The sequence below is a fragment of the Corella eumyota genome, chromosome 7, assembly GCF_963082875.1.
Source record: "Corella eumyota chromosome 7, kaCorEumy4.1, whole genome shotgun sequence".
Classification (NCBI taxonomy): domain Eukaryota; kingdom Metazoa; phylum Chordata; class Ascidiacea; order Phlebobranchia; family Corellidae; genus Corella; species Corella eumyota.
Window position 1 is genome coordinate 2,326,611 of NC_137496.1, and position 17,080 is coordinate 2,343,690.

At 29.5% G+C, this 17,080-nt stretch overlaps 2 protein-coding genes across 2 annotated transcripts; both read right to left on the reverse strand.

Annotated features, from left to right (window-relative positions):
• Positions 1–1,429: 1,429 nt before the first annotated feature.
• LOC145759612 (uncharacterized) lies at positions 1,430–7,585 on the reverse strand. Its single transcript, XM_082573459.1, has 18 exons — positions 7,580–7,585; positions 7,414–7,518; positions 6,734–7,028; positions 6,389–6,566; positions 6,085–6,195; positions 5,771–5,936; positions 5,414–5,531; positions 5,033–5,183; positions 4,733–4,825; positions 4,385–4,527; positions 4,034–4,157; positions 3,668–3,850; positions 3,176–3,458; positions 2,702–2,822; positions 2,435–2,518; positions 2,231–2,322; positions 1,897–2,072; positions 1,430–1,643 (listed from the first exon to the last, which is right to left on the reverse strand). Exons 1-18 carry the CDS (start codon positions 7,583–7,585, stop codon positions 1,430–1,432), a joined length of 2,643 nt encoding a protein of 880 aa, XP_082429585.1.
• Positions 7,586–8,688: 1,103 nt separating this feature from the next.
• LOC145759806 (large neutral amino acids transporter small subunit 2-like) lies at positions 8,689–16,263 on the reverse strand. The gene is made up of 13 exons (XM_082573658.1): positions 16,087–16,263; positions 15,830–15,911; positions 15,483–15,696; positions 15,199–15,341; positions 14,836–14,961; positions 14,553–14,667; positions 14,399–14,443; positions 14,142–14,265; positions 13,683–13,786; positions 11,621–11,717; positions 11,019–11,168; positions 10,732–10,912; positions 8,689–10,292 (listed from the first exon to the last, which is right to left on the reverse strand). The coding sequence occupies exons 1-13, from the start codon at positions 16,165–16,167 to the stop codon at positions 10,228–10,230; spliced, it is 1,527 nt and encodes a 508-aa protein (XP_082429784.1). The 5' UTR covers positions 16,168–16,263; the 3' UTR covers positions 8,689–10,227.
• Positions 16,264–17,080: the final 817 nt, after the last annotated feature.

Genomic DNA, 17,080 nt, shown 5'->3' on the forward strand with positions numbered 1-17,080 from the left:
GCGCTGTGTTCAAGTTAAACTAAACTGTTGAATATATTTTCTTACCAACATAGTAGAGCTTGTAAACAGACTAAATTAAACTTTAACATCTTAACAAATATTGAATAAAATGAAATTATCAATTAGATTTTGTGTTAGAGATATTTTGGATCACGTATGTTGTCCGGTTCTAGACAAAACGGTCCTCCTAAATTCTTTCCTACGGAAAACGGTTCGTCAGAATTCGTTGCTGTGGTAAACCGAGCGTTGTTTTCTTTAACGTACTACTTAGATAGGATTGGGGTAAGGGTATGGATATTTAAATACTTATATGATAACTGCAAAGGTAAAACAAACGTCGGTGTTCAGTAAAGTCGCAAACTTAAAGGTATCGTCTGACGACTACTAATTAGCAACAAGCGTACTGCCTAATTTAAGACTTAATCGAACTTATACCTGTTTAATTAAACTATATTACCGTAGGATGTAGTAATTTATAGCGAACGTTTATTATTTATTGCATTTTATGTTAAATAGTTACACTTTACAAGAAGAAAAAACACATAAAATTCAACACAAAACATAATTACACTACTGTTCTCCTAAATTCTTTCCTACGGTATACGGTCCTCCTAAATTCTCTCCTATCTACGGAACGTTGTTTTGTCTAAAGCCGAACAACATACGTGATCCGATATTTCATATTAATTATTATTTTTTTTTTCAAACTCTCATTTAAAACATAAAAATATCTCAGTGCTTGCCAAATATACTTTAAATAAATCCGAACTATCGCTATTAATTATCATCGAACATTTACATAACTAATATAAACATACCTTTAATTTGTCAAATCCAGCAATACGCAATTCTTTTGTTCATACAAAATGTAATCATAAACTTTTAATCGTTTAAATTCAAACAATCTATTTGATAAACATATAATTTATATCTTAGTTAACTTACATTATTGCATAGATTCTGCATAATTAATATATTAAACTTTAAATAAACTGCTAGAGTTTAACAAATAAATAAATTATAAAATCTTATTTCTATTCCAATCCTTTCTTCTTAAAATTTTTACATATAAAACTAATGTAGTGCAAAACCACGCTTTTAATAGAAAAATGCCGTATGTGAAAAAGCGTCATCTCTTTATTCCTCGAGCAGCGACTGCCTAACTTGTTACGTCAAACAATTTATCCTCGATGTTTAAATATAATCACAATCTAGTTATCAATTTTATTTCAAGAAACTTCGGTGAGTTTTGTTTATTATTTTGTTTAATATATACAACCTAGTTATATTGTATGGCATTTGCATTAATATATGTTAATGTGTTTCTTTTTTATGTGTTAAAAACTCGTTTGGATGGAGTCATAAGTAACAATTTTAACGCCTCATTGTTCTATTTAATACCTACTGATAAAATGTTACGCGTGCATTTTTAGTTGACATGCAAATTTTGGCGTACATTTTTATGTATTGTGCACGCCACTTTTACTAACACAACTATAGCAATTGACATTTCTAATTCCCGTGTAAGAAGAAAGGAGTAAAGGTGCTCAAGCCTCTTTACAGAAACAGAGAGGCAAGATTGATTTAAGCATGACAGTTCAAACGGTTCACTTTTTAACCCAGCAGAAGGTAGAGGTGTGGTTCTTGGATGTAAAATTAATAATCAAAAATTAACATTCAAATAACGTGATTAGTTTTCTAAACAAATATATATTTCTAAAAAACCTAATTGTTGACCCATACCTATTTATCATTTTGCAAGCCCACTGGTTTGCAAGCATCACAAAATTTGCAAAAACTAAATATTTTTACAAGTTCATAAAACTTTTTATTTTTTCTTGACTCGTTTCTTTTTTAAGTTTTTTAGCACAGCAAGCTTTGTCGCTTGCCCCAAACAATTCCATTGAAGTTTTTTGCTCCATTTCGCGCTTGTCTGTATTAAATCTTGTGAAGAAACTGTTAACCATCTTCGGGTATCTGTTGTCGACTTTCCTCGTCTGATGTCTCCTTTTGTTTTTTGCTTTTACCAATTCTGCAAAGCTTTGGTGGGCCGGTGCATCTTCGTCGAGTTCCTAAAATACAAACGTTGAAAACAGGGTTAAAGGTTTCTTGTTTTCTTTAAATGTTTCTACAAAAATTTCGCTTTTAAATGCAATTTTTTTTAAATCTTAAGGAATGCTAATATTTATCCCTCTACATCAATTTTTTTATATAGAGAGTTTAACATTACCTCAGTTATGTTGAGTTCTCTGTGATAAGGGGTTGGTGTGACGAAGAACGTGCAATACATTAACACTGACAATGTCACACTTTCGATAAAGCCTTCAATAAATAAATGTTGTCTTGTGTTAGGTTTAAAATGTGATTAGAAACGTTTTTATACACTGTAAATTACAATCTTTTTAAATGTTGAAATGTCAGATTAAGCCTATACCGATTGTTATAAGAAGTCCGGCAAGACCCATGTAACTAAACTTTCTAGGTTGTGGTAACGGTGGTGTAGTAGTGCGTGGAGGCCCTAAAATATATTTAGAAAATAAATAAAGGTTTAAAAATCAGTAATTATTAGCTTTGTTTTTTGTATACAGCCATCATACCTATTTTAGGGCTAACGTGTTTAGTATTAAAATGAAATTTTAAGTGTGCCGACTTAAAATTATTTTAATAAGTCACACTAACGAAAAACTTTATGTTTTCTTACTGGTGGTTGGTGAAGTTGCCCCTGTAGTGGTCTTCCATCTGTTTGGTAATGTTGGTTTGGTTGGGAGGGGTGGAAGCTCGGTCGTCGTCCCTGTTTCGTTTTTAATCAATTTTAGGTGAATCTAAAAAGCAAAGTAAGACCTAAGTACTCAGGTAGTGTAAAGTTATCTCAATGAAGTAAGTTAATATTTGTTATAGAACAAGCCTAGTAACTTGTAAACAAAGACAAAAAGGCAAGTTCCAAACAAGTGACAACATTTAATCTACGTAGGGTATGATAAGCTAAAAGGTTAAGTAAGATTTGTCGTATGAAACATTAGCAAGCCGTTCTAAATATTACATACAAATTTCAAGTTAAAAAATTAAAAAAAGAAGGGATTTGTTTATTTAACCATGGCCTCCAAAATACAAAAATAAAAGCATGGTATTTCAAATATCTGGTTTGCTATTGTATTTTAATAACATCCAAACCCACCTTTAACGCTTGAATTACTTCGGGAACTGGAACATCAATACCAAAACTAAGCCCACAAAAACTTGTGACGTCATCTTGACCTCGTATGTTAACATTGCCGACCGCAATAAGAACAGGCACAATGTCGGCTTCGCATAATCTTCTTGCGGCTGGCCTGGGATCGTCAACAGAATAAGCATCACTAAAGAGAAAAAGAATCTTCTTTGGAATGATCTCCTCGTCCTTTGTATTAGATCGTCCGTCTTGGGATGAAGATCTATACTGAAACCCGTCACCCAATAGACTAAAAAAATGGTAAATGTTGACAATTTCAAGAAAAAAGATTTCATGTACAAATGTTTTTAACTGCATTACATAAAAAATTTATTTGAATTTTTTTATTATAAATGGTTTGCCTACAAAAAGTGTAAACTATTTATTTAGGTTCTTGTTATTAATATTTTAAGTTAAATAAAAAAAATTTCAATAACATTATTTTACAGAAATTCTTACTAAAACTGTTTTATTCGAATAAAATCAAGAGCTTCACCGATCAGAGTTGTCCTCATTCTGTGTTTAAGTCTTTCAAGTTTTTTGTAAAACTCGGACCTTGTTTTAGGAGCTTCGATGCTGCTAAGAATAACATTTTCTTCGTCGAAAGATGACAATCCAAACATGCTTCCCTCTTCTTTTTGCCTAAAAAGTAAAAAAACTAACAATAATATTGATAAATAGGAAAAAAATACAAAAAAATAATTTATTAAATATTTAATATTAACAAATAAATAATTATAAATATAAACATTACAAACTTTCTATAGACGAAATTTAGTAATTATTTGAAAGAAACAATTTTTTAAATATATTAATTTTTTTTACCCTTCCCCTGCTTCTCCAACAAAGGTGAAAAATTTTGTAGCAAGTTTGATCCAAACATGAACAGGTTCAAAATCGTCTTTCTCTAAACTTGCTGAAACATCCACCAAATAAACTACTTCAGCTCCTACATAAAAACTTTAATTTCTAAATTATTTTAACAAATATTCTAAAATAATTTTGAATTACCTTAAAAAGGCTATAGTTGACAATATTAAAAAAAATTTAACAAAGGCTTTAATATTCTATTTTTATTATATAAATTGATTACTCTGAACTTGTTAAAATCTTAATCCCTAGAACTTTATTTTAAAGTTAAATACCCTTTATAAGAGTACAATATATAATAGCTACCGTCAATTTTATCAAACATGATCACTGGGGTCCATATAGCATGGAAGCCTTTCGCATTGTGGCCCCCATCCGGTTTAAATACAACCAACATATCTTGCTCTGTGCTGTTCGCCTCTGGTGCACTACTGCCTTCCAATTTCCCACTAAAAACAAATCAAATTTATCTAAAAAGGTTACAATATAAAAGATTTTGGTTCGAGCAAATGCCATAAGATTTTTTTATCTGAGCCTTGCGTTTTTAAACAGCACTAAAAGATAAATATATAAAATATTATAAAGTTGTTATGTTTTACCTTAATTTACTTTTTAAAGTTATTTTCTTTTAATTAAATAACATTTATAACAAACCTAAATGCTGCAATTCGTTGTCTTAGATCTTCTTGGTCGCCATCATAAATACTAACTTGGTCAAAAGTTGGTTCCGTGTCAAATGAATCAAATCTAGAAATATATTAAAATATCATTTATACTTGAAAAACTGTTGTTTTGTGGTTTTGGAATCATATTAAGTAGTGTTGTATTTGCAAAAATCATGTGATATACAATGCAAAAGTTAGCTTACAGGTTTACAAAATAGATAAGCAATGAAACATCAGAGTAACTTGTTTTAAAATTGATAAAAACAATGATTTTTCAGTTGATCTTTACTTTATATGTAGTGAGTATCCTGGTCTAGCTTTGATCAGCCACTGGCATTGCACACTTTCTGGATAGTTCGGTTGAGTAAAAAACCCCGGGCTCCAAATCGTTCTATCGACCACGTGCTTCGTACCATCGCATGTCGTCTTGACTTCAGCCTCTAGACACAGGCAGAATTAAAATATTTATATTAAAAAAGTTCCATAAAATCTTATGATATGTCAAATCTAAGCGGGTTGGAAAGAGTGCTAGCCCAGAAAAAACTTCAAAAGTAAATGCTTTTTAGAATAAAAAGTGGCATCAAGCTGAGATAAGATTCGACTTAAAATATTTTTTTATTTAATAAGGTAAGTGAAATATATACCGTATAATATTTAAAATTATTCTTACCTCCAAACCAAGTCATAGGTTGTGTAATTAGCTTCTCAATCCTTGTAGTGATCGGTGGATATATTAGATTCTGATAACTTGGAATTTGAAAACCGTCTATCTCTCTGCTTGATATTGCCTGGTATTCAAATGGAGCTTATTAAATAAATTATGGTTGCTTATTTTTATTGTTAAAACATTTGTTTAATTTTAATATAACACATTTTTGAATATTTATTAACAATTTTATTCTATACAAACTACTTTGCAAACTTGATAACTCAAAAATTTTATATTAAAGAATTAAGGCAGAATGCGACTTGCAAAAACAATAGCTTTAATCTAAGTTTTACGTTTAAATTTGAAATGTCAATTAACCTGGGCATATACTTCAGTTAACTTTTCGTACAATCTTCTGGGTTCGATCCTGGACTCTAAAGTACGAGCTAAACTTTTAATAAAATCTTCGTCAGACATCGAAAACTTTTTTGCTAGTTCTTGTTTGTAACTTTTCTCGGCAATGTCGTCCTTCTCACCTTTGGTTCTACCAACAAAATTTATTTCATATTTTAACATTTAAATAAAAAGGGGTTTGCGATTAAACTATTTATTACCTTATAGCTTACACATCAAATGTTGCAGATATGTGAACGAATGAGTTAATTTTTTTTAAGAAAAAAATTTCAACTTACAAAATAAATTGTCTTCTCGTTTGCAGAATTTTTTGAGATTCCGACAAAGTTTCCCGCTTGCTCCGATTGTAAGCTCGGCTCATAAACAAATCGGTTTTAATTCTAGGTTGTCTGTCAACAAAATTTGAATTAGTAAGTCACCTGAATTGTGTTAAGTCATGACTTTTTTGTATATTAGTTAAAATTTGGAGTTAGAAAAGATGTAAATAATGAAGAATCATGCCATAAAAACATCATTTTATTAACTGAACATGTAAATTTAGAACTGAAATTAGTGTAAACACAATAAAATTTGTTTAGTTACCTGTTTGGGTCAGGATCAACTATTATAGTTGAAATCCAGGCCCCAGCTTTCTTGCAGGCTTTTATTTCATCAACTGCATCATGTAGAAGTCGAAAACTTTGATAAGGTGTCTGAAAATTTGCTACGAAAATCACCAACGTCGGTTTCTTCAGCGCCAAACCAGGCGACAGATATTTTTCTGCGTAAATATTTCGAAATTATTTATTTTGAATCATTTTTGAAAATGCGTCGACCATTCCAACCTTTAAAGTCAACGAGCTTGGTTTAAATGCCCTACAAAAAATCAAACTACTAAACTATTTAAGAGGGTAACTAAGAGTAAAGGTATGTTACTTAAGTTTTTACCTTTTAAAATTTGAAAAGCGTTCTTTATGTCGATCGAAAACGGCGACAAATCACTGTGATCCCCTCTATCCAAAGTTCTTAACGTTGAGTCATTATAAAGTGAGAACTCGTTCATAATAACGTGCTGTAAATACGACATCCCGTATCCACAACAGCTTTTAAAATCAGTCATCGGTCGGGACATGGCAGTAAAAGTGATCACTCCAATTCTGCTCGAGTCATCATAGGAACCAAGCTCAGTTAGAAAATTGGTTCCAAATCCGATAAATTTTTTAACAATCTCAAAATCGTCGTCCTGCATTTAAATGTCAGCGAATTAAAATCATTTATGTTTAAGCAAAGCGCGCATTTTCATATATATTTTGTATATATCTTTATCCTCGATGTGCTAAGGTTGAATGTGCGACCTAAACATAGACTAACATAAGTTACTCCGACCCAGTCTAGAGTTACCTTTAGCAGTTTAAAATATTATATATATTATATATACAGGAGTTTATACTGTTTATAGCGCATTACTCAAGGGCGCTACAGCATAAGAGCAGTGGAGATTAAACCCACGACCACATTTGTGGTGTAGCAAGTGTTCTCACTACACCACGCTGCCGGTATATTGTCACTTAACCAAAATCATATAAATATATATACATAACCAAACAAATACATTTATTTAAACGTACCGATAATCCTGAACGTTGTATCAGATATATGACGTCAGGATTTTCGCTGTAGTCTACTTCCGGTTCGTTCGGTTCGTAAGCCTGGCGTTTGGTCACGTGGTCTAGCTCAGAAAAAAATTTTAATTACTTATAAAATGTAGAAAAATAATTTTGACAAAACACCTACTTTCATTTTGTTGTGCCTTGAAGCTTTGTTGTATTTGAGAGATCAGAGTTGCGATAAAAAGGAAATCTAGGAATAAGATCAAAAGTATTTTTTTCTCGTATAATTTCATTTTAACAAATTTTTCGAAATATTTTTTTAAATAAAACTATCTACTATGTTTATAGTATAAATCACCCAATTTATTTATATTTGTGACGTCATATTTAAACAAAATATCCCTAATATTTCATTCTTAACTTTAATGAAACAAATTAATATGAAAAGTTTACACATTTAGATTAAGACTCACATTTTTTTTGTATATATATCTTTATATATATATATTTATCCTCGATGTGGGATGGTTTATATATATATATTTATCCTCGATGTGGGATTGCTGCTGATTAAGTGCTGGCTCAGCAGGAGTTCATACTGTTTTTTAGCGTCTTACTCAAGGGCGCTTCATCATGGGACAGTAGGGATTAAACCCACAACCTCATGGTGGCGTAGCAAGTGTTCTTACCACTACACCACGCTGCCATTTCTTTACATTGTAAACAACCTGACATTTTACAAAACAATTTCGTAAATTTTAACACGCTAAACTAAAAAATAAAATCAATATTTTAAATTAACTACAAATCTTTGTAGCAATACCTACAATAAATTGCATAAAATGCAATATTTGTGCCCATTTACAGTAAAAACATTAGGCATTAAACTACTTTATTTTTCTACTTAAAATGTCCTTATAAAAATCCCTGATAAAACACTAAAGCGCAAAAGCACGCTCTGGTCACTGAAATGCCACTTTTTCGCTTTACGAAAACTTGCCGATTTCAAAATTCCAATCAACGCCTTTTGCAAGCAACAGATGTTACCAAACTCTTTACACATTTATTTATCCTTAATTTAAAAATACTGGCTAAATAATGTCCAAGCGTAGGGACTTTCCCTATTTATAATATTTTAACTGCAAATCCCGATATCTCAAAAACTACTTGACCAATTTTAAAAATAGCGGTATCCTCGTGCAAGTTAGAAAAATTCCAACATAATTAAAAAATAAACTCTGCGACCACACCATCTCTTTAAGTTATATCTAAAACTGGAATACATAATTTATCAAGCTACCCCATTTTATTCGAAAATCTACAAAGCAAATAAAAGAAAATAAATAAACAACAACAACAAAATACTTTTAAAGACTTTTGCTAGAGCATTAGTATAACTAAATTTACTAGCTTTTTAACAATAAGAAAAAAATATATTTTAAAAGCATAACAAAGTTATAGCTAAATAATAAACTATAAACAGTTGTTGCAAAAAAGTTTAGCTGTAGGTTTTGTAATAGGGCTTAATGCAACTTTAATAAAAAAACACAAAAATTAAAAAAAAATAACGAAATGGAATCTGAATAATATATACAATTTTGTTATTACTGTAGTGGTTGCTTTAAAGAGTTAAGGTACCAGACCAAGGTAAACAACACCAGTTATCTACATTATGGAATTATAAATATGTAGATAACATATGTTGTTATTGCAACAGTATAAATATATATTTTACAGCGAAATATTACCAGAAAAAAACAAATAAGGTTTATATATTGTATATATTTTGTTTAAAAATTTGGTTAAAATGTTATATTTATTTTTTGTAGGTTTACAGTGTATTCCGTATTGTATTTTTTAAAATGTAACTAATTTTTACAACAAATTATACACTTTTTTACATACTAAAAAAGGCAAAAAAAATAATAACACAGAAAATAATTAAATATTCCAAGTAATAACAATGTTTTATAAAAACAAAGAAACAAAAAAACTAATAAATTATAATTTCCAAGGTAAAATAGATAAATTGTGTATCTAGTGTTGACGGATTGTTGATTGAATTTGTGTATGTAAGTGTTAAAAATGGGATAAGAATAAAAACAACAATAAATAGTTGACAACAAAAAAGTTGATAGTTAAGTAACAACTACAAAAAAAACAGCAAATCCTATAAGATTGACATCCAGACCAAAAATCAACATAAAAATTAAAAAAAATCCTACAATACATACAAAAATAGAAGGATAAGTTATTTACAACAAAAGTTAAAAAAAATATATTCGAAAGATTGTACACAGTAATAGTGGATTAGGTTTTGTAGATAGTAGATACCATTGTTGTATAAATGTATAAATTATTTTGATTTTGTTTAAGAAAAATTTTGATAGGTAAAAATTCTAAATTACGTTAAAGCGAAATTTTAAACTGTAAAATATTTATATTTATAGCTCTTATCAAATATAGTAGATGCATAAAATTACATAACTAAAATGCTACAATTTGGTTCTGGGAGCCACCAATTACCATAACAATAAAGCACAAAAATTCTAAGTAACATCTACCCAGACCTATTTTATTCAAGACAATTAAAATCATCTACTATAAATATTAGTCTAGTGCAAGTTGAAAATATTAACTGAAAATATATTTTTATATACATTTGGTTTACTTGACAGATAAACATTTTTTATATTGAGGGTTAAGGTAAGATATGAATTTACCTAAGTATTGTAAACAGTTATTTGGGTTTCAGATTTAGGTTTTTATCTAAATGGAGTTGGTAATTTCGATGTCTGAAAAAGTGGTTAAATGAATGTATTTTGATTAAATTTATTCTTCTTTCGATTCTTGTGGTAGAGCATAACAGACTTTTTGCACAAACTTTGTAATTTCAGCTAAAAAGTAAAAAATTATAAATATTTAAAAAGTTAAAACCTGGCAAAAACGCAAAACGTAAACTAAATAAAACAAGTGCTAATTTTAAACAATCTTTACTCTAAAAAATATTTAAGTTTAATCATATCCAAATAAACCGGCAGTGTGGTGTAGTGGTAAGAACACTTTACCGCCATGACGTCGTTGGTTTAATCCCAACTGCTCTCATGCTGTAGCGCCCTTGAGTAAGGTGCTATAAACGATAAAGACTCCTGCTGAGCCAGCACTTAATCAGCAGCATTATTACTGGGCAAAAATAATTTATATAATATCACAAACTGCTAAAGGCAACTCGAAATTGGGTCAGGGCAACTGATGTTACTCTATGTTTAGGTTGCGCATTCAACCTTCCCACATCGAGGATAAAGATATATACAAAAAAAACATATTTTAACTTACATTTAATATCGTTAAGCCATTCTGGATGATATTTTTCCCAATGAACACACAATAAATAAACAGGGATTCCCGTCAATGTGATTCCTGTTCCAGTAAGAGTTTCAATAGGAGCAGAAATAAAAGATAAAGCAAGAATAAAAATACAGACCAAGACGAAGAAGATAGGTAGAGCAATATTAAGCTGTAAAAAATAAAATTAAGATGGTAAAAATATGGAATATAAAAAAAAAAAGTAAAAATTCTTAAATAAATTTATTATACAAATTATATACTTATTGATTTGTTACCTTAATTGGTCTGTGCATATCTGGATACTTAAATCTCCAGTAAATCTGACCAGAGATGGCTACACCATACCACACCCAGTTAGCAAAACCAACATAGTTGATTAGAGTATACATGTCACTAGTTACAAGCATTACTAAACTCAAAGCAGCCTGAAATTTGGAAAAAAAATTATTATTTAGCTATAGTGATTTCTATACAAGCATTTTTCATGATGTTTTTACACATCGAAAACTCTTACAATCTAGCTTAAAATCGTTAAATTGGTAGTGCTATATTCCTTGAAAGCTAAATATAGGAGAAAGGTATATGATAATACTTGTAAATGAGTTTGTACCATTGCCAAGCTGATACAATAATTACAGTGACAGGGAAAAATTTGATCTCACAAGGTCAAAGTATGATTTTACGAGTGTCACTTTGTAGCAAAGACGACCACCCAAAATAATTTTAATAAGCTACCTTTGTTCTTACATTTCAATCATACTAGAACATTAGTTAAAAAAAATGGTACAATTTTCAAAATGAAAATTTTTGTTTAAAGTTGATGATAAGCATTTTAAATAATTTTCTAAGAAATCATCCACTTTAAAAAACTGTTTACCGTAAATAATAAAGCAGGTACTGGAGTAAAATTCTTCGCGTTAATCAATGCCAACGATTCAGGCATATGCCCATGTCTAGCTCCGACAAAAAATATCCTAAATAAAAAAAAACATATTAAAAAAATTTATTACTTTAGTTAAAATATTGTGAAAACTATTTGTGAATAATGGTTAAACACAATGTGGTGTGGTGACCTAATCAGTTTCTAGAATTCCACGAGTGGTTTTTTGTTACGCTTTAGCGAGAAATTGACCACAAAATGCATAATATCCCTTGGGAAAATGTTGAGGCGTTACATAAAACTTATTTTTAAATATTAGGTCAATTTTTTTAACAATACAACGCTATTCATTAAATATTTAAATAAAATGCCAGATTTTTTAAGTCAGTATTAATATTACATTTTTTATTTTAATTAAACACATTTAAAATTTCATAATATAATTTTTAAAAAGCACAATTGTTGAGCATATTTAAACCATTTTTGTTCCTTTGAAAATGACAAACAATGGTCTTTACATAATATTTCAAACCTGACTTAACAATAATTCAAAACCATCTATGTCAACAAAAATGACCTATTCTATACAAAGTATTTGTCATCATATAACAATAAAAATTGTGACTTGGCAAATTTAGTTGTAACTCAACTCAGCTTACACAATTTAAAGCATTTTAACAGGAAATTTTTTTTAATAATTTATTAACTACATAAGCTTGGTCATCATTGTAAAAAATAATTTTTAAAACACAACAGCTGTAAAAATTTGAGATCACAATCAAATAAATCTTTAAAATTAGTTTTAGAAACTTCTAATTTGCAAAATACGTCAATAAAAAATGACTAAGAAATACAAGTACCATCCACTTTCTTAAAGAATAGAGAAATGTTTTAATGCAAATACCAAATAACACCTTGAAGAAAAATAAGGGCACCATAAAACTTCTACACAAACCAGTATGACGCAATTCACCATAATACCCTTTATAAAAAACCACTTCAGTTTTTTTAACAAAGCATTAAAAGAACCAAAAAGAGTTAAGCAAACAGATTAAAAGCACTTAAACCAACACAATTCTACCTCACAGTATAACCTCATTCAGGATGTGTGTTAAAGTATGGCAATCACTCTTGACATTCAGTTTTAAAAAGGATTGGCAGGTTCTTAAAAACCAAACAATACAACTATGAAATGTAAAATACATAGCACAATGTCTACATGAAATGCATTTGTTTTTCAATATAAACGTGTCATTTAAAAATTCCAAACCAATTCAACAAGCCCAATAAACTTAAGTTTTCTGCTGCAATTGCTAGTCTATAATTTAAGTGTCAGATAAGAGTGGTTATTGATGTCTATATTTAAAGAATTGCACCAGCCAAAATGCTGTGTCACCGCCACACACTTATATGCAATTTAAAATAACTTTTGACATAGAAATTATTACGACAGAAGGAAATTTGATTCAATTTTGCGGTCTAAAATTTTAAAAAATATTAATTTTTTTATTGAACGTTCTTTAAATTAAACCAAAAAACTTTACAGTAAACTATTTTTTACAAATTAAGACACAAAAATTTACAAACCATTTAAAAATATTTTAATTAAATTTGCAAAGCATTTTTTTAATTTTTGCAAACCACATTCAACAGCAGGTATAAAAAACCAATCTGAATTAATAATTATTTTCTGATATATTATAGGTAGGAAGGATGTTAAATCTAATACCTCTTATGTCCTGTATTGAAACCATATTTAATATTAGAACTGCCTGTGTTAAATATTAATACAAAGCCTTTTTTGACTTGGTTTGCCTTAACACGTGCAGTAAGGATATTAAAAACAGGTTATACTACTTTTAAGTCTATAAAGGTTAAAATACAAAAAGCAGTCTGGCATTCTAAATTAAAAACCTGATACTTTAAAAATTATTGGAAAAATGAATTATTAAAAAAAATTTTGTTAAGTCATTATTAAAAATATTTGTCATATTGAAATCATAAATTACGATGCTGTAATAAAAATTTCCGCGCCTAATAATTAACATTAATTTTTTACCTTGATGAAACTAGAAGGGAACCGTTCACGCCTCCAAAAGTTGACATGGCCACTGAGATTGGAATAACCCAAGCCATTACGCCGAGCAAACGATTTCCGAGCGTCTGAATAAATAATAAACAAAAGGTAATTAAAATGTTGAATGGAAACTAAACAATAGATTGGAAGTCAAATAAGCAGTTGGAAATTCAAAAAAAACTATTTGTTTACAAACATAAACAAATAGTTAATACCAATTTTTTTGACAATAAAATGTAACTTCAATATAATTCTAAATATACATATTTCATATTTATCTTGTTTAAATATTTGACAATGTTTACATTAATATGATGTGAATAATATAGCCTACAGTTATATTGTAATATTATTCGGTAATACATTACAGGTAATGATAATGACTATAAAGTCATTTTCGTTATAAATTAGATAGATAAAAATATATTAATAATAACTCACCACAGCCACAGCATTTGAAGCTAACAAATCACTGGACGACATAGCAGCAAAGTAAGCAATGTTGGCCATCAAATAAACTATCGTCACTATTGGCATGGATATCAAAATTGCTTTTGGTAAATTCCTGAAAAAATACAATTTTAAAGTTGTGTAAAAATTTTTGTTTTGTAGTTAATAAATGCAGTTGGCATAAAAAACAATAAACAAAAAATTATTTTATTATAAACTCCTATGCACTGTAAAAAATGTATAATTACTTGTATGGATTGATCATTTCTTCTGTCACAAAATTGAGATAATTCCTGCAGAGGAAAAAAAGAAAATAAATCAATGGAAATAATTTTCACACACTTGTTCAAAAAAAAAATATTTTGGTATGATGAATTTTATTAAGTTTCCTGTTTCACTTACCAGCCAGCATATGCAAAGAAACCTTGGTAAGCAGCAAGAGCTACTTTGTCAGCTCTCGGCAATTTTCCATCCACAGGAGTGAATGAGTTTGCTAATGAAAGTGAAGTGGCCTCACCTGAAGTAATATTACAATAATGCTTATAAATAAAATATATTTTTTTAAGGTAAGTCAAAGGTGGTTTTCCTTTTTATTTAAACGCAGAAACTTTTGAAATAGAAATTATCACTTTATGAAATTGCACAATTACAAAATATTTTCCCAAATAAAAATAGAATAAAATACCTTTAAAGATTTGAATAAGACCCAAGATAATAATAAGAAGTAGAGCAAGCAGTTTGGCAGCTGTAAAAGCATCTTGTACTCTTGTTGCCCACCTTACACTCTTGCAATTTACCCACGTCAAAATAACTAAAAAAGAAAACCCAATGTTAAAATTTTTAAAATTTAGCTTTATGAAAAAAAATTAGGTTTTTATTTAAATATAATGTTTTGCATATTGTATATTAACATAAAATAAAATAAATATGCCTTAAGGTATTATTAGTAGAAGTATATAAACAAATGTTGTAAAAGAGCATGTAAGATGCAAAATATATAATGTACACTTTTAAAACAAAAAAACAAATTAAAAAATATAAAAATTACTTATGCAAACAGCTGCCAGTAGTCTCACAGCAGCATCGGGTGAACCGCAAGTTTCAAAAAATGGAAAAGTAATGTAGTTGGAAAATGTTAGTGCTATCACAGCTTGATTAGTGGGATAAATAATAAGAACAGCAATCCATAACCTAAAGTAACAAAGATTTTAAAAACAAGAATAATACAAGAAAAAAGGTTACCAGAAAAAAATATAAAAACATTCATTTTGCCATCCCTAGAACAAATTTTTTTAAATTTTTTTTAGTGATTTACATAATACATAATAATACCTTAAGAATGCTAGCAAAGATCCAAAGATCTGTAATATATAAGCGTAATCTCCGCCACTTTCTAATATGGTCGTGCCTAATTCAGCGTAACAAAGCGCACCAATTGCTGAAAGAATTCCGCACAATGCCCAAACTATTAGAGCCACTCCGGCAGAACCGGTATTCTGTAACACTCCTTTTGGCGATACAAAAATACCAGAACCAATAATATTTCCTAAAAAGGAACAAAAAAGATAAAAACAAAACATAAAGTTGAGATACCATTTTTAAATATGTTTTACTATAAAACACACAAACTCACATCATCATTAAACAAACACTATATAATGTTTACAATGTTTACTAACCAACAATAATTCCAACACCATTCGTCACAGTTATGGTTCGTTTTAACTTAAAGCTCTCGGTACTGCTGTCCACAGCTTTTTCCTAAATTTTAATAAAATGGATATTTACTAAACAATAAATTTACATAACATTTTCAAAAGATTTTTTTCAAGTATATTATATATATATATACAAATTTTTTTTCTTAAAAAAAGCTAAACTTGTATATTTTTACTTGGTTACATACATATAATTATTAAACAATATATATTTTTACCTCATTTTTTGGTATGACTTGTTGCAATTCAATATTTTTTCCATTTTCTTTTCCGTGAAAATCTCCGGTAGCATCACCCATTTTAATTACTATTTAACTGTGTATTTTGGTGTGAACGAAAATTAAATACAATTTACAACAATACCCTACAATTACTGCTGCAACAGCTGCCAGCAAAAACCTGTTTAATAATTGTAAACGGTTAGCGGTTTAAACTATATTCACACCGTCGGAAAATATAGCACGTGGCATTTCTGGCTTGGGAAATCACTTTCGTCTAGTCAAGTAGCGTGAAATTGAGAAATGGTAGTCTACACTTTAACTTAATAAAATTAAATTTTAAGTTTTAAGGCTTTTAACTGCGAAACTAGCCAACGAAACTAAGTCCTACTGATTTAAAATCTGAATGGGCTACACACGATTGTTTTAGTTACTCTAAACAAACACTACATTACTACGTGTGAACGCGTATGGCCTTCGAAACATTGCATCATTTCGTTCTAAAGCGAGAGATCGTTAATCTACTGAATGAATAGAGATGCGATACCTTTTTCTATCGTTGTCTGTCTTTCGTTTCTCCATTTTTTCGAAGAATCTTTTTAAAACGTGGCAGATATGCGAAAAATTATAAGTTAATACCTCGCCCACCCGGTAATAGACGCCATTTTGTAATATTAATATTTTTTGTGTATATCTTTGTCCTCGATGTAAGAAGGTCGAATGCGCGACCTAAACACAGAGTAACATTAGTTACTCCGACCCAGTCTCGAGTTGCCTTCAGAAGTTTTAGATATTATGGAGATTATAATTGCCCGGTAATTATGCTGCTGATTAATTGCTGGTTCACCAGGAGTTAATACTGTTTATAACGCTTTACTTAATGGCGCTACAGCATGAGAGCAGTGGGGATTGAACCTACGACACCATGGTGGTGTAGCAAGTGTTAAAAAAAAGAAGCACCCTTAAGGTAAAAACTAGAATTCCTATTTCGCTA